This window comes from Tursiops truncatus, chromosome 6, assembly GCF_011762595.2.
Source record: "Tursiops truncatus isolate mTurTru1 chromosome 6, mTurTru1.mat.Y, whole genome shotgun sequence".
In the NCBI taxonomy this organism is placed as follows: domain Eukaryota; kingdom Metazoa; phylum Chordata; class Mammalia; order Artiodactyla; family Delphinidae; genus Tursiops; species Tursiops truncatus.
In genome coordinates, this window is record NC_047039.1 from 32921857 (window position 1) to 32947747 (window position 25891).

General features: G+C 41.0%; 1 protein-coding gene across 8 annotated transcripts in view; it reads right to left on the bottom strand.

Annotated features, from left to right (window-relative positions):
- The window catches only part of NTRK2 (neurotrophic receptor tyrosine kinase 2), a 385135-nt gene that overhangs the window by 304948 nt on the left and 54296 nt on the right, over window positions 1–25891 (bottom strand). For all 8 annotated transcript variants that reach the window (XM_073806010.1, XM_073806011.1, XM_033857885.2 and 5 more), the window contains 3 exons: window positions 24526–24662; window positions 23891–24023; window positions 21141–21446 (listed from right to left, as the gene is read on the bottom strand). In XM_073806010.1, coding sequence (XP_073662111.1) covers window positions 21141–21446; window positions 23891–24023; window positions 24526–24662 — 576 coding nt within the window. The remainder of the gene's footprint in view (window positions 1–21140; window positions 21447–23890; window positions 24024–24525; window positions 24663–25891) is intronic.

Below are 25891 nucleotides of genomic sequence, written 5' to 3' on the forward strand. Positions count from 1 at the left end.
GGTTGCCCACTCTCAGCACTCTTATTCAACATAGTTTTGGACGTTTTAGCCACAGCAATCAGAGAAGAAAAGGAAATAAAAGGAATCCAAATCAGAAAAGAAGAAGTAAAGCTGTCACTGTTTGCAGATGACATGATACTATACATAGAGAATCCTAAAGATGCTACCAGAAAACTGCTAGAGCTAATCAATGAATTTGGTAAAGTAGCAGGATACAAAACTAATGCACAGAAATCTCTGGCATTCCTATACACTAATGATGAAACATCTGAAAGTGAAATCAAGAGAACACTCCCATTTGCCATTACAACAAAAAGAATAAAATATCTAGGAATAGTCCTACCTATGGAGACAAAAGACCTGTATGCAGAAAATTATGAGACACTGATGAAAGAAATTAAAGATGATACAAATAGGTGGAGAGATATACCATGTTCTTGGATTGGAAGAATCAACATTGTGAAAATGACTATACTACCCAAAGCAATCCAGAGATTCAATGCAATCCCTATCAAATTACCACTGGTAGTTTTCAAAGAAGTAGAACAAAAAATTTCACAATTTGTATGGAAACACAAAAGACCCCGAATAGCCAAAGCAATCTTGAGAACGAAAAACGGAGCTGGAGGAATCAGGCTCCCTGACTTCAGACTATACTACAAAGCTACAGTAATCAAGACAGTATTGTACTGGCACAAAAACAGAAAGATTGATCAATGGAACAGGATAGAAAGCCCAGAGATAAACCCACAAACATATGGTCACCTCATCTTTGATAAAGGAGGCAGGAATGTACAGTGGAGAAAGGACAGCCTCTTCAATAAGTGGTGCTGGGAAAACTGGACAGGTACATGTAACAGTATGAGATTAGATCACTCCCTAACACCATACACAAAAATAAGCTCAAAATGGATTAAGACCTAAATGTAAGGGCAGAAACTATCAAACTCTTAGAGGAAAACATAGGCAGAACACTCTATGACATAAATCACAGCAAGATCCTTTTTGACCCACCTCCTAGAGAAATGGAAATAAAAACAAAAATAAACAAATGGGACCTAATAACTTCAAAGCTTTTGCACAGAAAGGAAACCATAAACAAGACCAAAAGACAACCCTCAGAATGGGAGAAAATATTTGCAAATGAAGCAACTGACAAAGGATTAATCTCCAAAATTTATAAGCAGCTCATGCAGCTCAATAACAAAAAAACAAACAACCCAATCCAAAAATGGGCAGAAGACCTAAATAGACATTTTTCCAAAGAAGATATACAGACTGCCAAGAAACACATGAAAGAATGCTCAACTTCATTAATCATTAGAGAAATGCAAATCAAAACTACAATGAGATATCATCTCACACCAGTCAGAATGGCCATCATCAAAAAATCTAGAAACAATAAATGCTGGAGAGGGTGTGGAGAAAAGGGAACCCTCTTGCACTGTTGGCTGGGAATATAAATTGATACAGCCACTGTGGAGAACAGTATGGAGGTTCCTTAAAAAACTACAAATAGAACTACCATATGACCCAGCAATCCCATTACTGGGCATATACCCTGAGAAAACCATAATTCAGAAAGAGTCATGTACCAAAATGTTCATTGCAGCTCTATTTACAATAGCCAAGAGATGGAAACAACCTAAGCGTCCATCTTCGGATGAATGGATAAAGAAGAATGTGGCACATATATACAATGGAATATTACTCAGCCATAAAAGGAAACGAAATTGAGCTATTTGTAATGAGGTGGATAGACCTAGAGTGTGTCATACAGAGTGAAGTAAGTCAGGAAGAGAAAGACAAATACCATATGCTAACACATATACATGGAATTTAAGAAAATAAAATGTCATGAAGAACCTAGGGGTAAGACAGGAATAAAGACACAGACCTACTAGAGAATGGACTTGAGGATATGGGGAGGGGGAAGGGTAAGCTTTGACAAAGCGAGAGAAAGGCATGGACATATATACACTACCAAATATAAAATAGATAGCTACTGGGAAGCAGCTGCATAGCGCAGGGAGATCAGCTCGATGCTATGTGACCGCCTGGAGGGGTGGGATAGGGAGGATGGGAGGGAGGGAGACGCAAGAGGGAAGAGATATGGGAACATATGTATATGTATAACTGATTCACTTTGTTATGAAGCAGAAACTAACACACCATTGTAAAGCAATTATACTCCAAAAACGATGTAAAAAAAAAACGGTGCCAAAAAACATTTGCTACTTACTCTGCACTGAGAAGTAACTGGGTGTCTATATGAAAGCCTGCTTGGAATTAAAATTAAATTTTGATGTAATATTTAAGTGATTACACAATGAATTTCCAAAGCCACTTTCTATGCTTTTAGTCTTTCCTTACCATGTGAAAAAGTAAAATTTGTAAACCATAAAGTTTACTTGGTTCTCATTTCATTTCTGAACTCTTAGCAGAAAAATACTTAAAATAACTGAAACTTGAGCCAAGTTTCTGTTCATGTGTTCCCCAGTAAAGAATCAAGGTTAGTCTAAATGAAGAACCAAATAAAAGTAGTCCTAATGCTAAATTAGAATTTCAACCCAGTTCAACTTAGAAGAATATCTATTTTAGCAGGGGAAAAATTAAGTAGATTGTTGGGCACTTCGATTCAGGAATGCTACATACTGCCATGCAGTCCATGCTTTGTACAACTCCTGGGGGCACCATTAAGACTATCATCTATGTTAATGGAACCATCTGGAATTGTGCAGTGCACAACCTGTGCAGCCACTTCTGATGAATTCATGCTAAGTTATCGATTCCAGTCATTTTCAATTGTATTTTGAGTTTTATAATCTCAAACACCACTTCAAAGTAGCTTTGCGTTACAAAATGCTAATATGCATTGTCAGAATTATTTGTAGCTGATATGACATTCCTGAGAAGGATCTTGAAAGTTGCCCTGCAGGTTGAGGGGTAATTCAGTGAATAAAGCAGGAGAATATCCCAGGAGCAGCCCTGGGAATATCATTTGCAGGACACCCACTCATCCCCTGAAGTCCTTTCTCTTTGCAAAGTCCCTGGACCTAATGGTGTCCCCTCAAGGTGAGGATTTCCCACCCCTGCTGAAGGAAAGGTTCTATAATCCCAAGAGAGCAAGTCATTCTTTGAACTGCTCAGTAATCTGTTACTTTAGAAGAACCCACTCAGATCCCCTTCTCACTGTGCCCTCAACCTACCATCTGAATTTGCAAGGCATCCGCCCACTAGAGTCTACTCTTCACTTCTAGACCTCAACACAGGCCCCCCACACACTTGCTGGGACTAGGCAGCCTCTCCCCTACATTGGTCAGCTCCAGGCGGCCTCACCATCAGTGTGAGCTCCCTCCCTCTGACTCAAGACCCCAAGGGTGGGGTGATGACTGAGCGAGAACGGGTGGGTTGAGGTGTCCACATGCACACCCATCCCCTCTCATTATACCTCTCACCATGTAGCCGGAGGCACGGGGCAGGGGACATGGCCGGGACCAGCTCTACCAAAACCACTATGTTCTGGCTTGGAACTCCAAGAGTCTGAGAATTTGATCTTCAGACCCAGGCTTTCAGGTCATTATGAACATACATTTGCCAAGGTAGGAGGATAGAACCTATTTAACAATTCCTTAACTGGATGTATATTTTTTAAGTATTTGGATATAAGTATGTGGATCCTCATTTGTACTAGATTAACCAACCAACCAACCAAGATTACCTGAGGCCAAGGAGTTTAAGTTTTAAAACTGGGATAGTTCCGAACAAATCCTTGCAATTTGTCCAGGATGAGCACTTTCCCTGGACATAGGACTTGTAGTGCTAAAATTGGGACCAGTCAGTCACCCTGATTTATTCTCATGCTCTCAGCAACTCCACATGTAGCCACCACCTGATTCCATAAGAAAGTAAAAAGACTCAGGATTCAGAGCCAGATGTATCTACACCACACACGTGAAAGGGCTTCAGTGAATATGACTGACATACAGGTGTATTCAGGTTCATCGCAGACAGGGAACACCCAAACACATTACTCACACAAAGCCCCAGGAAGATCCAAAATGTCGAATCAATTCAATTTAGCAAATGTCAGGTACTGAAAACTGGGGTTTGGGGTGGGATCAAAAGAAAATAGGTTAGCTCAGAATCTGGAAAACAGGTCCTTTTCCAGACTTCCGATTCATATCAGTGCATGCCTTTTCTACCAAATTCACCATCAAAACCATTAGGTCATGTCTACACTTTCTGAGAAGCACTATATTTTCCTAGTTTCATTGTCCCAGATGCATGAGAAATATTGTCATTTCACTTTCATTGTCAGGATTAGCCAAATTTAGTGCAAGATTATGAAACTCACAGAAAGACAACGTAGGAGGAACAATAATGGGTTTTTTTTTCCTTCCCTACCATACTGTACTATTTCTGACGAGGACCTACTCATCAAAAGAAAGAAACGCCTCTTTCTGTACGAAGGTTTAGGAGGCCTGCCGTGTGGACGGATGCACAGACCTGGACTTTATGAAAAGCCAGGGTCACATTACTCCAGCTGACCCCAGCTTATCAAGCAGATTATTTTGCTTCTAGCAACTTCTCAGTCAAGCTAACCTCCAGTGAGGTTTACACACCAATAGCACAGTAGTTATTAACATCATTTTAAATGCAGCCACAGGAAAAAAAATCACCATTTCCTTTTTAGACTTTTGGCAATGGTCAAATTTTGAAGATACCCTGCCATTTTAAAGTCTAATTTACTTAGTTTAAATTCATTCATTATGTACCGTTATATGCTAAAGGTAGGAACCGCTGTTGGGAGATAATCAGGATTAAAAGGTGAGTGAGAAAAGACAAACATGAGCTAGAAGGGAAAAAGCCAGTGAAAAGAGAATGAATGAAAGATAAATGCACTTGAGTAATGCACTTGTCGTGGAGATTTGAGAAGGGTTATGTTTCCTTGAAGACTATCCGAGTAGCTCTGTTTAAGTAAGAAATCTTAGACAGAGGTAGCAGAGGTGGCCTCAAGACCTAACGCTTCATGTTGGGAATCTCCAGAATAAAATATGGACATCCTGGAACTCCCTTAACCCACTGGCATTCTGAACAAGCAGCAGACCATCTCTACCTCCGCAGCTCACCCAAGAGCAGAAGCTACACCAACCAAAACCAGACGAGTGCCAATGTCTGCTTGTCTGATGTTCAAGTACTGTCTTCCCAAGAGTCTGCTGAGCATCTCCAGGTGCTACACTCACTAGTATCTCGTGCTTTTTTTTTTTTATTAAAACAATAAGAATAACAACCATTTATTTGCCCTACTTCTTCAATTTGGGCAGTGCTTAGTGGGCTCCACGTGATGTTGACTGGGGCAGTCCAGCTGGGACTGCAAGATCCAAGTTGGCTTCCCTTCCCTCCATGCCCCTCGGCTGGTATGACCGGGACAGCTTGGGGCTGGCTGGGCTTCTCTCCATATCTTTGTAATCCTCCACAACCTCTTTCCCAAGGTTGGTGTTTATCTCCAGCCAACCTAAAGTCTAGACTCAGAACTGACACAGTGTTATTTCTCCCATTTGCTATTGGCCAAAAAAAAGTCAAAAGGTCAACCAAAACTCAAGGGAAGGGAAAAAGGACTGCATCTCTTTATGGTCTGAGAAGATGGGTGCAACAAATTCTTCCATTTCTGTCAGTACCTCATTCTTGACCCAAGGCATGTTGTCAGGAATTATGGGAAGAGGGCTGAGGTCCAGAGTGCAGCCTGAAATCTGAAACACCCCAAGTGAAAAGAGCAATGGAAACTGTATTATAACCACACACACACTCCTGACAAAGCTTTGTATTCAACGTGCAACGTCTGCACCTCCAAGACACAGACCCTTTGGGCATTTAGGCTTCTAAACATGGATGATAAAATCATTTTTCTCCCCTCAACAATATCAAACCAAAGCACTCCGCCATCCTCTTAATTCCATGCTAAATGACTTCATGTAAGGACCTGTTTACTTCCATTTTCTAATCTCATTTATAGCTGGTGAGTAAATCTTACGACTTTATATAAATCTTCATGAGAAAATCTTTATGACTTTTTAACTGTAAAACTCTACAGTAAAAGGAAAAGCACATTTGTAGGATTAAAAAAAAAACTGTGGGAAGATAGGTAGCCTGACCAGAGGGTTCACTTTCCATTCTGCTCTAAAGATAAAAATAATAGTGGAGGCCAAGAGACACATCTGTTTCTTTCCTTTAAGCTTTTAGTCTCTAATGCTCAAAAAAGATTTTTTTAAGACTTTTCTTGCAATTCTTTTTGCAGACTCTTTTTAGTGTGATCTTAAAAAATATTTCAAAGAATTCCATATGATAAAGGCATAGCAAAAGATTTGTTCTTTTCAAATAAACTGCCCTTGCTTTGTCAACAGTGTTTTCTAACTCATGGCAGTCTGCCTTTTGATTTCCAGATCCTTCTCCTCTTCCCTGTCTAAATGGTAGGCTGAACTCGGGGCCTGAAAACGTCGGGGGTTCGGATGTCTGGGTTTTCTTTCTGGATGAACCATTACTGTGCCATGAAGCACTGGGAGCCTCTTCCCATTTTCTGTAACAAAGGAGTCTTCATCCGACAGAAGAGGATAATAGCATTGGCTTGGCAACTCCTCAGGAGCTTCAGGAGGCATAATTAATTAACATTAGTACTCTTGAGACAAAAAGAGCTATTTAAGTATAAATCTTAATTATCATGATTATTATGAGTCTATAGCTGAACCATACCCTTCTCCGTTTTTAAGGCAGAAAAGCAAGTAAAACTTTCTGTCCTTTCACTCCCAGAACAAGACATGGGTCCTGACAAATGGCCTTAAGAACAAGTAGTGGGGGGCTTTATATTTTCTTAATGTGTAACATTTGGAGAAACTTCCCCACCGTACATTCTTTGGCCTAAGTACACCAAACCTAAACAGGCCAGTTCGAGGGCAATTCTAAGTGCTGTAGAGAGCTCTAGTTCATCCAGACGTCATGAGTCTTTGGATAAAACGGCACAAATGAAAAGCTGCGGGGAAAACTCTTCCAATATTTATAGTTTGCTCCTGACGCGCATTTTGCATAGGAGGCAACTGCTCCCAAATTAGGCAGCATAAGTCACTGACTCCCACTGCTTATGTGAATGAGCATTCTTGAGCTGTGACATTCTTCCTGAATGAGTGGGCCTTAAAGGCACTCTTTATGTACAGCCTAAAGAATGGAAAGCTTTAAAACCCGGGTGTTTTATCATCTAGTGCTCTGGCTAGGCTTGTTCCAAGCCTGAAGTATTAATCATTTGATTAATGATTTCAATAGGAGAAGCCACTCTTAAGCAATCAACGTGTTCACGTTTACAGTAATATCTGACCTTGAAAATTCTTAGAACTTGTGCTATCTAATCAAAAGATGCTAACAAAGGCTCCAGGTTTCTTCCTCATGGCACTCACAAGCAATCTCTCTGCCATGAATTTCTGCTTAGAATTGTGCTTAAAAGGTGCCCTCACCACTCCTAATCTCCACTCAGTCTCCACCCACCCATTCGTGCTCATGAAGGGACTTCTCTATAGGTGGGATTGAATTCCAGTGACATCCACATAATGGATCAATTTCATCTTAGACAAGTCTTATTTTTGACCTGTAAGCTAAATAGGATACAGCAGAATCTTTAGAGAATCCTCAGATAACCCCATGCTTTCTGTGTTTGTGCCTGCACTGCTGTCTCTACTTATTCACTCTCCCAAGCCTCCTTAAGCCATCCTACCTTTTGCCAAGCCCAATTAGAGTGCATCTCTGTGCACCAACTATTCCATATTTTTATCATTATTGCTGGTTAATACCCTTGGAGAGTCAGTGAGGTAACCTCGATGGATGCCTGACCAGTTCTTTCAGTGCTCACACACACCCCCACCACCACCACTGACCCTGGCTAGGTTCTGCAGGGCAGAAGCGAACTATCCTTACTACTCAAAGTGTGGTCCATGGATTTTGAGCACCATCTGGGAGCTTGTTAGAAATGCAGACTCTAAGCCCTTCTCCAGACTCATAGCATCAGAATCTGCATTTAACAGGATTCCCAGGAGATCTAATTGCTCAACAAAGTTTGAGAAACCCTGGTTTACAACTCCATGGCAAGTTTGACCAAAGTCAAAAGGCCCCAAGTGAAGCGTAGAGCAAACCTGAAAATAGCATACCTAAATATTGAGGGGGGAGGGCAGCGACTGCAGAAAATATTAGGGGTAAGGGCAAGAGGTGTGTTTTGTCCCCAGTGGCACATGTCTGGACCCCACTCCAAATGGAGAGGGGGAGGAGACAGCTTAGACACCTGAGAGAGCTCTCATTCACCCACCCTCTCTAGGAGCCCAACGCTGACTTAGTTTTCTCCTGAAAGGGCCTAGTCTAGAAAGCTCAGGTAGTCAGGGGGCAGAGTCTGGAGGTCCTCTTCTCTGGGCAAGCCCAAGCCTCTAGATGAGGGAGGACAAAGCTGAGAGAAAAGCGTTTCTGGTCAGCAAGTTTCTTCCTAAAGGCTACAGAGCATAAGCACAAAGGGACGTGAGGATGGGTACCGTGTCATTATGCTCTCACACCTCCCTCAGGAGAGGACCACACTGAGCTCCTCCCTGCTCCGGGTCAGGTACCCTGAGGGCACTCCCAGACGCTCATCTTCACAACCACCTTCTAAGGAGGTGCTAGAACCCTACATTTTACAGAGAAGCAAAGCTAGGTTTAGAGGTGGTAAGAAAATCACTCAAAGCCACACAGGTCGTGAGAGACAGAACTCTTATGTGAATCAGATCTGAGTTCCAAACCCAAACCCTTCCCCCTGTGCCAAGCTTCCTTTGGAATAATGAGGAAAGGGGGAAAACTATGTTTAAATTCCAAGCTCAAACACCAGATATGAATGAGTCATTTGGATCCACAGCAAAAGACAGGAGTTATCTCATTAAAAGTAAAATTTTTGATGTTCTACCTATTCCACTTAGTTTTTCTGTTCAACGGCTTCCACAAAAAGAGAACATTCGAAGGGGTGCTTAATTCTTTATTGCCTGCAATTTCTGCACACCTTCAGCTGAACAGCTTTCCTTCCTGCCTTCCATGAGTAGATCCTGCCTAATAGCGGGACGGGGACATTCCTGGGAATTAGAAGCCAGGGTAAAGACCACCACAAACAGAAGCAGGGGACAGAAATGAAAGCCCAAGTGTTTCTTCATCTTTCATCATTTTATGGGTGGTTGCAGTGTTTTCTATTATTGGGAGAAAGGGCTTTGTTTTATTGCCTGTTGGTGGGTAGCTCAGCGCCCTCTGTTTGTTAAACCTCCAGACAGATCTGACAAATTGTTCAAAATCCTAGGATTCTAGTACAACAGGATGTTAAGCAAGACTCTCCTGCCTTAGTAACCGACACCAAAGTGAACATGAGACACTCACAGGCGGAATTCACAAAGGAAATGGCTGAGAACTGAATCCACTGTCCTTTGAAACATCTGATTCACGCTGAGACTTCAAAAGGTCCCAGAGAGAAGAGAAAAAGGAAGGACTTATAAAGAAGTTTCTTTGGGGAGAAGTGTTGCCAACGTCACCACCCCACCATGGGGCTTCCACCGGCTGCGCTTGAGGACGTGTCCTGTGTTCTCTGCAGGCGAAAGGCTCAGAGGACAAGTGTCTGGCTCTGCCAGAGAAGGCTCAGGCCACCTGTGGTGGAACGTTTGGGTTCCACCTGTACACCCAGAAATGTCAGGCAGGACAAGGGATCACTAGGGTTCCCCGTGGACCAGATGGAGGAAGTCTGCACGGGGAGTCCAGAGGGCCAGAGGGACCTCAAAAGCACAAAGCTGCATTCCTGGGTGCTGAGGAAGGAGGTGCTTCCAGCAGCCAGAACAGAAATGCATTTATGTCGTGGGAACTGCAGGAGAGGGTGCTGCAGAGAGAGGAACCTCCACAAAGGTCTCCAGGAAATAAGATCGGTGAATTGGCATTGAACACCGCCAGGTCCCAAGAGCACAGAGCCACCAGCCAGCACACTTCCCCGCCCTCTGTACCCCAAGCCCAACCCCTCCGCCTCATTAGCGAGCTCCAGCCCCCGCCCCCATGCTGCCAGCCCGAACTGGGAGGGGAGAGGACACTGACCCTCAAAGCAAGTCCAGAGTTGGTTTCTAACTCAGAAGAGACATCCTGTTTCTCAGTTGAGATTTTGTCTGCAACCTCAAGTGACCAAAGGATTGTCTGTTACTCAACAATGAGCAGAAAAATCTTACCTGGGCCAGAGCTCCCATCTAGACCAGTGACTCTCACACTTGGCTGTACATTGGAGTCACTGGGAATCTCAAAAGTGAAAAATGCCAAAGCCGGAGCCACTGAATCAGAATTGCCAGAGATCGGCCCCAGGAATGTGTCTTAAACAATGAAATAAGATAAAACAACAATTAAAACTCAACAGTTGATTCTAACGTGCAATATAGAGTGCGATGCTACTGTTCTAGGAACCCAAGAAGATTACTCTTACTGACTAAATTGTAAAGGGCCGATGGAAAACCAAAACAAAATGAAATTAATTTGACTGTCACCAGTTGTGCTCTTCCATGTGTTAGAAAGATAAACACCACCGTTCTCTAGATTGCACTGCATGTCGTGCTTTAGACATAACTCAAAACTGACCAGAGCAGAGTTCAGTTCTAAGCATGGGATCCAAAACAATCGATCTAGTGTTTGAAGTTTGGGAAAGTCTTTCCTCCCTTTCTCAGTTGCTAGCCAGGCTGCCAATGATGATCAGATAGAAAAAGCACTGGCCTGGTACCCGGGCCCTGCTGACATCCGAAGACCTGATAACATCTGTCCCTCCTCACAGCACCCTGGCTAGGGCTGGTGTCTGGTGTCGGACTCTGCAAGGTCCCAGCACCCCGGAGAGACGTTATATGGGGATCTTTACTGCCTTCCTCCCAACCTCACACGCCATCGATGGCACCCTCCTGGCCTGGCTGATGCTGGCTCGGGGTCTCTCTGCCCCATCCTTGCTCCAAGTGGAAAGCAGAGTGTCTGCCACCACATCCCGCGTTTCCACACCATGCTGTGCGAGAGGCAATCGGGACTGTCACTAGGTTCAGTCAGCCATCATCTTCCATGCTCACCCATTTTTCTTTTATCAGGGACTTTTTGTTTATTTGTTTTTATTTCTGTTTTAATTTCTTTCAACACGCTTCACTCTCTATCTCCAAATAGCGGGTGAATTCCTAAGCAAAGGGACCATTTCACAGAAATCTCGGTTCTGAGCTGAATGAGGAATACACATGCAAGGACGAAAGAGCTGCCATTTTAATTCTTCTGGCTTCATACGGTGATGCAACCAGCTTCACAGGGATCCCAAGCTGCTTGCTTCCTGGTAAGTCCAGAAACTCCCAGTGTGAAAGAAGGGGATCTCATCAAAACAACTAGGAAAAAAAAGTAGCTGAAACTTCTTATCATAAAGATTTGTGGGAGCTAAACTTCTTGCGCAATTACTATAAGATGACAGCAGAAATACTGAAGGGCTATAAATCCAAATGTGACCTGATGTCCTTAACATGAAATGTACACTTAGACCAGAAGGGAAATTACATACATATATGCTATTTGTCTATTTTTCTTTAGTTTTAAAGAGGGTTAAGAGGGAAAGAAAGCAATTCTAAGAAAAGCCATTATCTGTGGGCTACGGCTACAAATCTCATAAATACCCACAAAGATTCTATCACACAAAGCCAAGTAAGATCACACTCTAATTGGTCAAAGTGGTTTATGGCCCATAAGGGCCATTTATATCCACTATCAACCCGGGCCAAGTCTCTTTCATTTCCACTTTCATTTATTACTCCTTGATAGCTGGTCCTTGAGTAAATACTTAAAAAGAAAAAAAAAATCAGACTTTTCTAAAAGCCGTATTTACATTGAAGATCTGATAAAAAGGAATAAATGAACAAGAAAATGGGAAAAAAAAGGAGAGAAGAGAACATCTTTATAAAATGTGGCTTAATTTTTGTTTTAGATAAATACATATTTCCTTTTAAGGGAATATTTGAGAGACTCCAAAATATTCTTATGCCAGAAAACCATTCTTTCCTATCACTAGCTAAGTTAAAACTAACAAAAGTGATCGATAAAAATGAGGCCACAGAGATAAGAGGAGTTAAGCTCTACCAAATATTGGTACCATACAGAAATGTTCAAAAGAAAATACATCAAAATCCTATCTAAAATAGAAGCTACTGGCTTTACACTGACAGAACAGTGCTCATATCAAAGCACACAGACCACTTCTAAAACTTTTAAACACTAGACCTTCACCCTGGAATCAAGTTCACCTCCAACTGTTTCAAAAGTCAGTTGTTGGCCAAATTCACATAAAGTCTGAAGTTTAGTTAAGAGTAACATACCAATGTCAGTTTCTTAGTTTTGACAAATGTAAGTAATGCAAGATGTTAGTTAGCATCAGGGAAACAAGGTGAGGCGTATCTGGGAACTCTGGATACCATCTTTGCAACTTTTCTGTATATTTAAAATTATTCACAAATCAAAAGTTTATTTAAAAACAGACAAAAAGCAGTTGTCCCAAAAGCAGTCTCTGAATTTAACTATAAAGCTGTTATCCCTCCAAACATGCAGGAAAAGGAACATAGCAATCTAGCTATTTACTACAGCAAATGTAGCCAAACAACTAAACTCTCAGTTAAGAGGAAGATTTAATGAAACAGACAACTGTCAAGGTGTCTGGGTAAGTCATCCAAACATAGCTTCTTTTATGTGCTCCTGAAACGCTGTTTGTAAATCAAACTTATATAATTCAAATCACATTTTGAGCACACTAAGGAAGCCTGTGCATTTAAAAAGCTGTTGAGGGGCTTTTTGGAAGATGGCAGAAGAGTAAGACGTGGAGATCACCTTCCTCCCCACAGATACATCAGAAATACATCTACACGTGGAACAACTCCTACAGAACACCTACTGAACACTGGCAGAAGACCTCAGACCTCCCAAAAGGCAAGAAACTCCCCACGTACCTGGGTAGGGCAAAAGAAAAAAGAATAAACACAGACAAAAGAATAGGGACAGGACCTGCACCAGTGGGAGGGAGCTGTGAAGGAGAACAGGTTTCCACACACTAGGAGCCCCTTCGCGGGTGGAGACTGCGGGTGGCGGAGGGGGAAAGCTTCGGAGCTGCAGAGGAGAGCACAGGAACAGGGGTGCAGAGGGCAAAGCGCAGAGATTCCCTCACAGAGGATCAGGGCCGACCGGCACTCACCAGCCCCAGAGGCTTGTCTGCTTACCCGCCGGGGCAGGCGGGGCTGGGAGCTGAAGCTCGGGCTTTGGTCACAGCGCAGGGAGAGGACTGGCAGCGTGAACACAGCTTGAAGGGGTTAGTGCACCACGGCCAGCCAGGAGGGAGTCCGGGGAAAAGTCTGGACCTGCCGAAGAGGCAAGAGACTTTTTCTTCCCTCTTGGTTTCCTGGTGCGCGAGGAGAGGGGATTAAGAGCGCTGCTTAAAGGAGCTCCAGAGACGAGAGTGAGCCGCGGCTAACAGCGCGGACCCCAGAGACGGGCATGAGACGCTAAGGCTGCTGCTGCCGACACCAAAAAGCCTGTGTGCGAGCACAGGTCACTATCCAAACCTCCCTTCCGGGGAGGCTGTGCAGCCCGCCACTGCCAGGATCCCGTGATCCAGGGACAACTTCCCCAGGAGAACGCACGGCACGCCTCAGTCTGGTGCGACGTCGAGCCGGTGCAACGTCACGCCAGCCTCTGCGCCGCAGGCTCCACCCGCACTCCGAGCCCCTCCCTCCCCCCCCCCCCCCGGCCTGAGTGAGCCAGAGCCCCTGAATCAGTGGCTCCTTTAACCCCGTCCTGTCTGAGCGAAGAACAGATGCCCTCCAGCGACCCACACTTAGAGGCGGGGCCAAATCCAAAGCTGAGCCCCGGGAACTGTGCGAACAAAGAAGAGAAAGGGAAATCTCTCCCAGCAGCCTCAGAAGCAGCGGATTTCATCTCCACAATCAACTTGATGTACCCTGCATCTGTGGAATACCTGAATAGACAACGAATCATCCCAAATTGAGGAGATGGACTTTGAGAGCAAGATTTATGATTTTTTCCCCCTTTCCTCTTTTTGTGAGTGTGTATGTGTATGCTCCTGTGTGAAATTTTGTCTGTACAGCTTTGCTTTCACCATTTATCCTAGGGTTATATCCATCCGTTTTTTTGTTGTTGTTTTTTTCTTTTACTTAAAAAATTTTTTCTTAAAAATTATTTTTTATTTTAATAAATTTATTTTATCTTACTTTATTTTATTTTATCCCCTTTCTTTCTTCCTTTCTACTTTTTCTCCCTTTTATTCTGAGCCGTGTGGATGAAAGGCTCTTGGTGCTCCAGCCAGGAGTCAGTGCTGTGCCTCTGAGCTGGGAGAGCTAACTTCAGGACACTGGTCCACAACAGACCTCCCAGCTCCATGCAATATCAAATGGTGAAAATCTCCCAGATATCTCCATCTCTACACCAACACCCAGCTTGACTCAACGACCAGCAAGCTACACTGCTAGACACCCTACGCCAAACACTAGCAAGACAGGAACACAACCCCATCCATTAGCAGAGAGGCTGCCTAAAATGATAAGTCCACAGGCACCCCAAAACACACCACCACACGTGGACCTAACCACCAGAAAGACAAGATCCAGGCTCATCCACCAGAACACAGGCACTAGTCCCCTCCACCAGGAAGCCTACACAACCCACTGAACCAACATTAGCCACTGGGCACAGACATCAAAAACAATGGAAACTACGATCCTGCAGCCTGCGAAACGGAGACCCCAAACACAGTAAGATAAGCAAAATGAGGAGACAGAAAAACACACAGCAGATGAAGGAGCAAGATAAAAACCCACCAGACCTAACAAATGAGGAGGAAATAGGCAGTCTACCTGAAAAAGAATTCAGAATAATAGTAAATGATAGTAAAGATGATCCAAAATCTTGGAAATAGCATAGAGAAAATGCAAGAAACATTTAACAAGGACCTAGAAGAACGAAAGATGAAACAAGCAACGATGAACAACACAATAAATGAAATTAAAAATACTCTAGACTGGTTCAATAGCAGAATAACTGAGGCAGAAGAATGGATAAGTGACCTGGAAGACAAAATAGTGGAAATAACTACTGCAGAGCAGAATAAAGAGAAAAGAATAAAAACAACTGAGGACAGTCTCAGAGACCTCTGGGACAACATTAAACGCACCAACATTCGAATTATAGGGGTTCCAGAAGAAGAAGAGAAAAAAAAAAGGGACTGAGAAGATATTTGAAGAGATTATAGTTGAAAACTTCCCTAATATGGGAAAGGAAATAGTTAATCAACTCCAGGAAGCACAGAGAGTCCCATACAGGAAAAATCCAAGGAGAAATACTCCAAGACACATATTAATCAAGCTGTCAAAAATTAAATAAAAAGAAAACATATTAAAAGCAGCAAGGGAAAAACAACAAATAACACACAAGGGAATCCCCATAAGGTTAACAGCTGATCTTTCAGCAGAAACTCTGCAAGCCAGAAGGGACTGGAAGGACATATTTAAAGTGATGAAGGAGAAAAACCTACAACCAAGATGACTCTACCCAGCAAGGATCTCATTCAGATTTCATGGAGAAATTAAAACCTTTACAGACAAGCAAAAGCTGAGAGAGTTCAGCATCACCAAACCAGCTTTACAACAAATGCTAATGGATCTTCTCTAGGCAAGAAACACAAGAGAAGGGAAAGACCTACAATAACCCAAAACAATTAAGAAAACGGGAATAGGAACATACATATCGATAATTACCTTATATAAATGGATTAAATACTCCCACCAAAAGACACAGACTGGCTGAATGGATACAAAAACAAGACCCATATATATGCTGTCTACAACAGACCACTTCACACCCAGAGACACACACAGACTGAAAGTGAGGGAATGGAAATAGATATTCCATGCAAATGGAAATCAAAAAAAAGCTGGAGTAGCAATTCTCATATCAGACAAAATAGACTTTAAAATAAAGACTATTACAAGAGACAAAGAAGGATACTACATAATGATCAAAGGATCAATCCAAGAAGAAGATATAACAATTGTAAATATTTATTCACCCAACAATACATAAGGCAAATACTAACAGCCATAAAAGGGGAAATCGACAGTAACACATTCATAGTAGGGGACTTTAACACCCTACTTTCACCAATGGACAGATCATCCAAAATGAAAGTAAATAAGGAAACACAAGCTTTAAAAGATACATTAAACAAGATGGACTTAATTAATATTTATAGAACATTCCATCCAAAAACAACAGAATACACATTTTTCTCAAGTGCTCATGGAACATTCTCTAGGATAGATCATATCTTGGGTCACAAGTCAAGCCTTGGTAAAATTAAGAAAATTGAAATTGTTTCAAATATCTTTTCCGACCACAACACTATGAGACTAGATATCAATTACAGGAAAAGTTCTGTAAAAAATACAAACACATGGAGGCTAAACAATACACTACTTAATAACGAAGTGATCACTCAAGAAATCCAAGAGGAAATAAAAAAATACCTAGAAACAAATGACAATGGAGACACGACGACCCAAAACCTATGGGATGCAGCAAAAGTAGTTCTAGAGGGAAGTTTATAGCAATACAATCCTACCTTAAGAAACAGGAAACATCTCGAATAAACAACCTAACCTTGCACCTGAAGCAATTAGAGCAAGAAGAACAAATAAAACTCAAAGCAGAAGGAAAGAAATCATAAAGATCAGATCAGAAATAAATGAAAAAGAAATGAAGGAAACGATAGCAAAGATCAATAAAACGAAAAGCTGATTCTTTGAGAACATAGACAAAATTGATCAACCACTAGCCAGACTTATCAGGAAAAAAAGGGAGAAGACTCAAATCAATAGATTAGAAATGAAAAAGGATAAGTAAAAACTGACACTGTAGAAATACAAAAGATCATGAGAGGGCTTCCCTGGTGGCACATTGGTTGAGAGTCCGCCTGCCGATGGAGGGGACACGGGTTTGTGCCCTGGTCCGGGAAGATCCCAAGTGCCGTGGAGCAGCTGGGCCCGTAAACCATGGCTGCTGAGCCTGCACGTCCAGAGCCTGTGCTCCACAACGGGAGAGGCCACAACAGTGAGAAGCCCGCATACCAAAAAAAAAAAAAAAAAGAAAAAAATAATCATGAGCGATTACTACAAGCAACTCCATGCCAATAAAATGGACAGCCTGGAAGAAATGGACAAATTCTTAGAAATGCACAACCTGCCAAGACTGAATCAGGAAGAAATTGAAAATATGAACAGACCAATCACACGCACTGAAATTGAAACTGTGATTAAAAATCTTCCAACAAACAAAAGCCCAGGACCAGATGGCTTCACAGGCAAATTCTAACAAACATTTAGAGAAGAGTTAACACCTATCCTTCTCAAACTCTTCCAAAATATAGCAGAGGGAGGAACACTTCCAAACTCATTCTACGAGGCCACCATCACCCTGATACCAAAACAAGGAAGTCACAAAGAAGTAAAACTACAGGCCAATATCACTGATGAACATAGATGCAAAAATCCTCAACAAAATACTAGCAAACAGAATCCAACAGCACATTAAGAGGATCATACACCATGATCAAGTGGGGTTTATTCCAGGAATGCAAGGATTCTTCAATATACGCAAATCAATCAACGTGATACACCATATTAACAAATTGAAGGAGAAAAACCACATGGTCATCTCAATAGATGCAGAGAAAGCTTTCAACAAAATTCAACACCAATTTATGATAAAAAACCCTCCAGAAAGTAGGCATAGAGGGAACTTTCCTCAACATAAAAAGGCCATATATGACAAACCCACAGCCAACATCGTCCTCAATGGTGAAAAACGGAAAGCATTTCCACTTAGATCAGGAACAATACCAGGTTGCCCACTCTCACCACTCTTATTCAACATAGTTTTGGAAGTTTTAGCCACAGCAATCAGAGAAGAAAAGGAAATAAAAGGAATCCAAATCAGAAAAGAAGAAATAAAGCTGTCACTGTTTGCAGATGACATGATACTAACCATAGAGAATCCTAAAGATGCTACCAGAAAACTACTAGAGCTAATCAATGAATTTGGTAAAGTAGCAGGATACAAAATTAATGCACAGAAAATCTGGCATTCGTATACACTAATGATGAAAAATCTGAAAGTGAAATCAAGAAAACACTCCCAATTTACCATTGCAACAAAAAGAATAAAATATCTAGGAATAAACCTACCTAAGGAGACAAAAGACCTGTATGCAGAAAATTATAAGACACTGATGAAAGAAATTAAAGATGATACAAATAGATGGAGAGATATACCATGTTCTTGGATTGGAAGAATCAACATTGTGAAAATGACTCTACTACCCGAAGCAATCTACAGATTCAATGCAAACCCTATCAAACTACCACTGGCATTTTTCACAGAACTAGAACAAAAAATTTCACAATTTGTATGGAACCACAAAAGACCCCTAATAGCCAAAGCAATCTAGAGAAAGAAAAACAGAGCTGGAGGAATCAGGCTCCCTGACTTCAGACTATACTACAAAGCTACAGTAATCAAGACAGTATTGTACTGGCACAAAAACAGAAATATAGATCAATGGAACAGGATAGAAAGCCCAGAGATAAACCCACACACATATGGTCACCTTATCTTTGATAAAGGAGGCAGGAATGTACAGTGGAGAAAGGACAGCCTCTTCAATAAGTGGTGCTGGGAAAACTGGACAGGTACATGTAAAAGTATGAGATTAGAACACTCCCTAACACCATACACAAAAATAAGCTCAAAATGGATTAAAGACCTAAATGTAAGGCCAGAAACTATCAAACTTTTAGAGGAAAACATAGGCAGAACACTCTATGACATAAATCACAGCAAGATCCTTTTTGACCCACCTTCTAGAGAAATGGACATAAAAACAAAAATAAACAAATGGGACCTAATGAAACTTCAAAGCTTTTGCACAGCAAAGGAAACCATAAACAAGACCAAAACACAACCCTCAGAATGGGAGAAAATATTTGCAAATGAAGCAACTGACAAAGGATTAATCTCCAAAATTTACAAGCAGCTCATGCAGCTCAAACATAAAAACAAACAACCCAATCCAAAAATGGGCAGAAGATCTATATAGACATTTCTCCAAAGAAGATATACAGATTGCCAACAAACACATGAAAGAATGCTCAACATCATTAATCATGAGAGAAATGCAAATCAAAACTACAATGAGATATCATCTCACACCAGTCAGAATGGCTATCATCAAAAAATCTAGAAACAATAAATGCTGGAGAGGGTGTGGAGAAAAGGGAACACTCTTGCACTGCTGGTGGGAATGTGAATTGGTACAGCCACTATGGAGAACAGTATGGAGGTGCCTTAAAAAACTACAAAAAGAACTACCATATGACCCAGCAATCCCACTACAGGGCATATACCCTGAGAAAACCATAATTCAGAAAGTCATGTACCAAAATGTTCATCGCACCTTTATTTACAATAGCCAGGAGATGGAAACAACCTAAGTGTCCTTCATTGGATGAATGGATAAAGAAGATGTGGCACATATATACAATGGAATATTACTCAGCCATAAAAACAAATGAAATTGAGTTATTGCTAGTGAGGTGGAAGGACCTAGAGTCTGTCATACACAGTGAAGTAAGTCAGAAAGAGAAAGACAAATATCGTATGCTAACACATATATGGAATCTAAGAAAAAAAAATGTCATGAAGAACCTAGGAGTAAGACAGGAATAAAGACACAGACCTACTAGAGAATGGACTTGAGGATATGGGGAGGGGGAAGGGTAAGCTGCGACAAATTGAGAGAGTGGCATGGACATATATACACTACCAAACGTAAAATAGATAGCTAGTGGGAAGCAGCCGCATAGCATAGGGAGATCAACTCGGTGCTTTGTGACCACCTAGAGGGGTGGGATAGGGAGGGTGGGAGGGAGGGAGACGCAAGAGGGAAGAGATATGGGAACATATGTATATGTATAACTGATTCACTTTGTTATAAAGCAGAAACTAACACACCATTGTAAAGCAATTATACTCCAATAGAGATGTAAAAAAATAAATAAAGAGTTTAAAATCAAAATAATTAATTAATTAATTAAAATGCTGTTAAATAAATACCAGGATAACAGGAAGATGTATTGTGTAATGAGAATTATTGCATTCTCGTTTGGTGAAGGTGGCTTGCAGCCATCACCTTTGTCCATGTGGCTGCCCTGCGAGCCACACTAGTACATGCTGCCCAAGCAGCCCCTACCCCATGGGCCTCCAAGTTTCTGTTTTCCCTTCCCCTCTGCAAGGCTGTTTTTGTGTGGCTTTGATTAACTCGGGACTATTATGGTGAGGAATTCTAATCATGTACAGGTCCCAGTATCCAGAGGGCTCAGTCTCTACAATAGTACCAGGTATTTGGGCAACACAATCAATCAAGTAAGAATACTTCACTGAGCAAGAGTAACTGGAGCAGGTAAATGCATGACATCATCCCTGCTTTTACTGAGGCTCCCACTGAAATTCTTCTGCTGACCATGTACCGGACTCCTGATGCCAGCCATCCTTTTCCCAACCCAAACCATTGGTCAGATTGGAACTTTTACCACTCCTAGAAAAACAATTCAGGATCCCATCAAAGGATGCCACAACTCAGTCAGCCCAGGTAAGCAAAACATTCCACAACACTAGTTTCTCATCCATGGATGACAGAGCAGGATTCTGAGTCCCAAATGGATAAGGGACTAGAAAATATATCTTAAATAGTTCATGAGCCAACCAAATACAGTTCACCCACTCACAGATTTGTTTGGGTTTTGCCATTGTGGATACAAAATCTCATGTAACACTCGAGAGAAAAATAATGTGTGTTTATCAGAATATTGTTCAAAGTTATTCATCCCCATCACCTCCATGGAAAGAGTATGAATCCTTGCCCCTGGACTTGGCTTTGGCATGATGTTGTCAGTAATTGAGTGATATACCCTATCTTCTCCCCAGATGCAAAAACAGGTACTCACCATCATCGATTCCAGGCCAGCCCATGAAGTGAGCAGAAATCTGTTTCTCATCCTTCCCATACTCATTCTTGGCTACTAACTTGTAGTCCCCATTATTCATGTGAGTGGGATTATCCAGCTGGAGGCAGCCGTGGTACTCCGTGTGATTGGTAACATGGATTTTAGTACAGATGTATTTGGATTCATTCAAAATTGCCCCATTATAGAACCACTGAAGCGCTGGTTTGGGGTTGCCTTTCACAGTGAATGGAATGCACCAGTGGTGGTCTGAGGTTGGAGATTCGAGAAATGTGATAGTTGGAGCAACTAAATTGAAAAAGAGAGAGTTAATAGCATCAGAAAGCTCAGAATTCTCCCCATCTCCAGATCTCTGTGTCATCAACAGGGGATTTTTATTCAACCATTGTTTGGTTTAAGAAAACACATGACCCACAACTCTGGAATCCATCAATATTTTGTATCATCATCAAGGTTGATTTAACTTCTACAGAGAGCTTCAGAGAGACTCCTTTCCCTGCTCTGCTTAAAGCCCATGCATTGTAGTCATTTTCACATCTATTCAGTGTGAGAACCAACTCCAAACAGATCCCTGAGATTTCTGACAGTGGAAAGCGTTCATTTGAAGTTGACTTTGGTTTCTAATATATATGCCTTTGATACTAGGGAGATTAATCACCAAAACATTGAGGACTACTATTTTTACAGGACTTCACTAAATAATACAAATAACGACAAAACTGACTTTGCAAATCTTGCCTGAAGCCCTGATCTTGCATAACTTTTCTAAAACAAGTAAAACTGGTCAATGCAATGAATGTTGCTATCGATGTTGATTGACTATTATAAAGTCTGATAAACTGATAGTATTTTTCACCAATGGTCAATAGGAAACTCTCTTTAAAAGCACTACTTTTCATTACAGTACACCCATTTTTGCTGGAATTGGAGATACCAAAGTTTTGATCCTTTAAATGTCTGAGATCCTATCTAAACCTGAACAAACAAACTAAAGATTATTTTAACCTGAAGTATAAAGCACTTTATTCTTAGGGGAAACAAACATTATCAAGTAGCATCTTTAAACAGAGTACTTATCCTGAGTGAAGCTATTTAAAATCCCTCATAATTGTTTATTTTTATGTGATCTGACTTTGATAATTATAAAATCAAGGACTGGAAGAGACCTTTGAGACCTAATAGCATCATTTTTCAGATGAAGAAACCCAAGTGCAATAAGGTTAAGTGACTTGGTCAAGGTTACTGAGTGAGGAAAATCTGGAACAGGAATCCAGATCTCCTAATACCTAATCCAGTAGCCCTTCCCCTCATGCACTGCTTCCTGGTTGTATATGTTCATCACACAAAGCGGGGGAAATCATAGCCTGCTAACAAATACACTCTGAGTGGGATCACTGCAAAGGATGTCTCAGTTGCTAATATTCTTATTCCTTCTACTTGTTATCTAAACTTTGATAGACAAGGCCAATTCTCAAGACCATGGAGACTACATAGATATTAACCTAAACTGAGAAAAATTTGAATTGGAGTGCCCTTACTTATAGGTCTGTGTCACAAACACAAGGACCATGATGGGGCAGGGACAATACTTACCTTCCTCCTACCAGCCCAGGTGCCCATGCCTAGGCCTCACTTTTTCCTGTCACCACGCTCAAATTAGCTTTATGTGAGGTGTTGACTTAAGGACATAAAGTTGGAAACTGGTTGTATGTGTTTGGGGATGACATTGACTTCAAGCTTCCATGTGGGTCAAAATGATGAGAAATTATGAGTCCAGGACCTTCTGGGCGTCGGGGTAGTATTGACAGTGACAAAAGGTTGGTGATTTCAATCATTCACTCCAACAATCACATACGGAATGTGTGTTATAAGTGAATGTCAACCAGTGTATCAAACCTTGTGCCTACATGTGTGTAATGCATATTCATACTTACACACATGCACACTCGTGTTTTTCTCATCCAAATCCTAATCCAAACAGAGTAAAACCTCGTTACTTTATACCATGGCAGCTCAGAATTTCCACTCATGTGAAGATTATGTATTTTTTACTGAATACATACACCGTTCACACTGAATGCAACATCTGGAATGTTAAGTTACATGTTGTGTTGCTTATGATACTGGAAAATAATGCACATATGCTTAAGAAACTTTAATATCGTATGTCTTCAGTAGAGAGAAATTTAAAACAGTTATAAAAGTTTTTTTGCAGGTGATAATAATTTTCAGTCATTTAAGTAGGACTCCTCCAATTCCCCACAGAAGCTTGATGTCAAATAAATGGGGTAATTTTTTTTTTTTTGTATCAACAGTATAATTAGGTGTTTGTGAACAGCCAGCTCAGTACTTTAGGTATCACAACTTTAAAGGTTCATATTGTTTTTACAGAGAAAAAAATTTAGAAACTGGTTTATCAGAATTTAAACTATAACTTATTAACAAAAAGAGGATAACCAGCTCAAAATACGTTCTATCAAGACAAGACGGGGAAGGCACAAGAGGACACGCTTAAAATCGGAAAAGAAGCTTAAAGATAACGCGTGAACAAGAGAGATTAGAAGAAATAGGACAAGTGAAAGGGGCTGATAATATTTCTTAATTAAGGATACACAAAACACTGCATATACTTTTTTAATGCACTAAAGCAGCACCCAGAGTGCCCCAACCACAAATGTAGGTGTAGCCACAATCATCTGCTATTAAAAACACATGCCGATCTGATTACGTACAATGTACAGTGAGGTTGACAGAATCTTGATCTTCTCCTACAAGATTTTCTGCCACACAAGAGATTTGCTTTCCACTGTCATCAGATGAAATGTTAGTTATCCTTAAGGAGCCCTGTGTGTGGCTTGTTTCATTCTACAAATGAATTAACAGACAAACATAATCTTGGTTAGGACTGAACCCAAAGTAACAAGATTTGGGGTTTCTTCCCCTAACTGCAGAAAATCATCTATAACATTAGGAAAAAGTTTCTAGCCTAATCGGGCTTAGGCAAAGGAGTTAATCAGAAGCTCTTCTATTTCTCTAGATTTCAATTATTTAATGTGTGAAAGTTGATCTAATCCTTGAATTCCTACCTACTTTCCTCCAAGGGAAAAGACCACAAGGAGAGTCACTCACCTTGCTCACAGTGACATAAAAAGCTTACTAGAGACCTACAGACTTTCCAATCTACGGGGTATAAATAACTAAAATGCAACCTGCATTAGTCTTTGTTAAATAAGAATAGATAGAAAGTAAATGCACAGCAAAAACTCATTGTAAATCTCTCTATTAAGTGATTTTCACTAGGTTAATACAATCTCAAGTTCTGAGACACTCTCATCTCTATGAACGCACAGTCAAACACAAGCCTTACCATATGCTTGGAAACCAGATTACCAACATCCCAGTACAAATTCGGAACTGGATCGCCTGCAACACTACAAGTTAATGTGATAGACTTTCCCTCCTCCACAGTGAGGTTAGGTGCAGCCAAATTTGCTGATGGCAAACCTGTGCAACAAGGAAAGTAAAGGAAGACATATACAGATAGTTAGATGCATTATCAAAGTAACAGCAACAAGCTGAAAACTCTTTCTGCTTTAAACTCAATAATTATTTACTTTCTGAGACTGATTTATGTTGATCTGAAAAGTTGCCAGATTGATGAGCTTTACAGATTTGATGTGAACTAAAAGATATGTGATGAGATCTGAAAATAAATTTTGCACATTTCTTAAAAATATCATTGCAGAGTAACCCTTTATTTTTAAAAACCCCACTAGTTTATAGAGCTATGTCTTCTAGCTCTCGTTCTGTTTTACTGTTATCAATCCAGTTGTTGCACATAAATAGTCATTTGATCTGTAGATCATCTTACTTTTCCCTCAGTTTCCTCTCTTCCATTCTTTATAGTCAAGGACAAAAGTGTGGGAGGCATCTACAATTTTTGCATAAATCCACTTTTTGCATTAAGTAACTCATAAATCTAACTTACTACCAGAACTAGATTTTGAAAGAGACAAACTATGATTTTGAAATATAAGTTTAAAAATCAGACCTACATTTTGAAAGAGTCCAACTGTGGAAGTCAGTTTCAAAGCATTTTTCAAAGACATGAAGCTTGAACCATAACAGCATTAGAATGTTTCAAAGCTATATAAATCATAGTTAAATATTATAGGTAAAATTGGTCACCCTATCTATGATATGATGAAAAAAGTTTTATGGATCGTTATTCCAATGAAAAGTTCTTTTTTGGAAAAACCTTGAGAAAGTATTTGTTATAGGATGAAATTCTGATGCTTATAAACATTTAATATTTCAGGACAGCATCATTTTTATACTTTGATATTTCAAAAGCTGGCTCTTCTTTATTAATGTTATCACTTCATTAAACTATTACACCATTTGGAGGTTTATACTGTTTTGTTTGTTTGTTTTTGCGGTACGCGGGCCTCTCACTGCTGCGGCCTCTCCCGTTGCGGAGCAAGGCTCCGGACGCGCAGGCTCAGTGGCCATGGCTCACGGGCCCAGTCGCTCCGCGGCACATGGGATCCTCCTGGACCGGGGCACAAACCCGTGTCCCCTGCATCAGCAGGCGGACTCCCAACCACTGCACCACCAGGGAAGCCCTATACTGCTTTTAATCATAGTATTTTTAACATGAAGGTGGGTCTCAGAATACATCACGTCCTGCCAGTCAAGCAAGCCCCTCCCTTGGTATCAGAAACTCTGCTTAG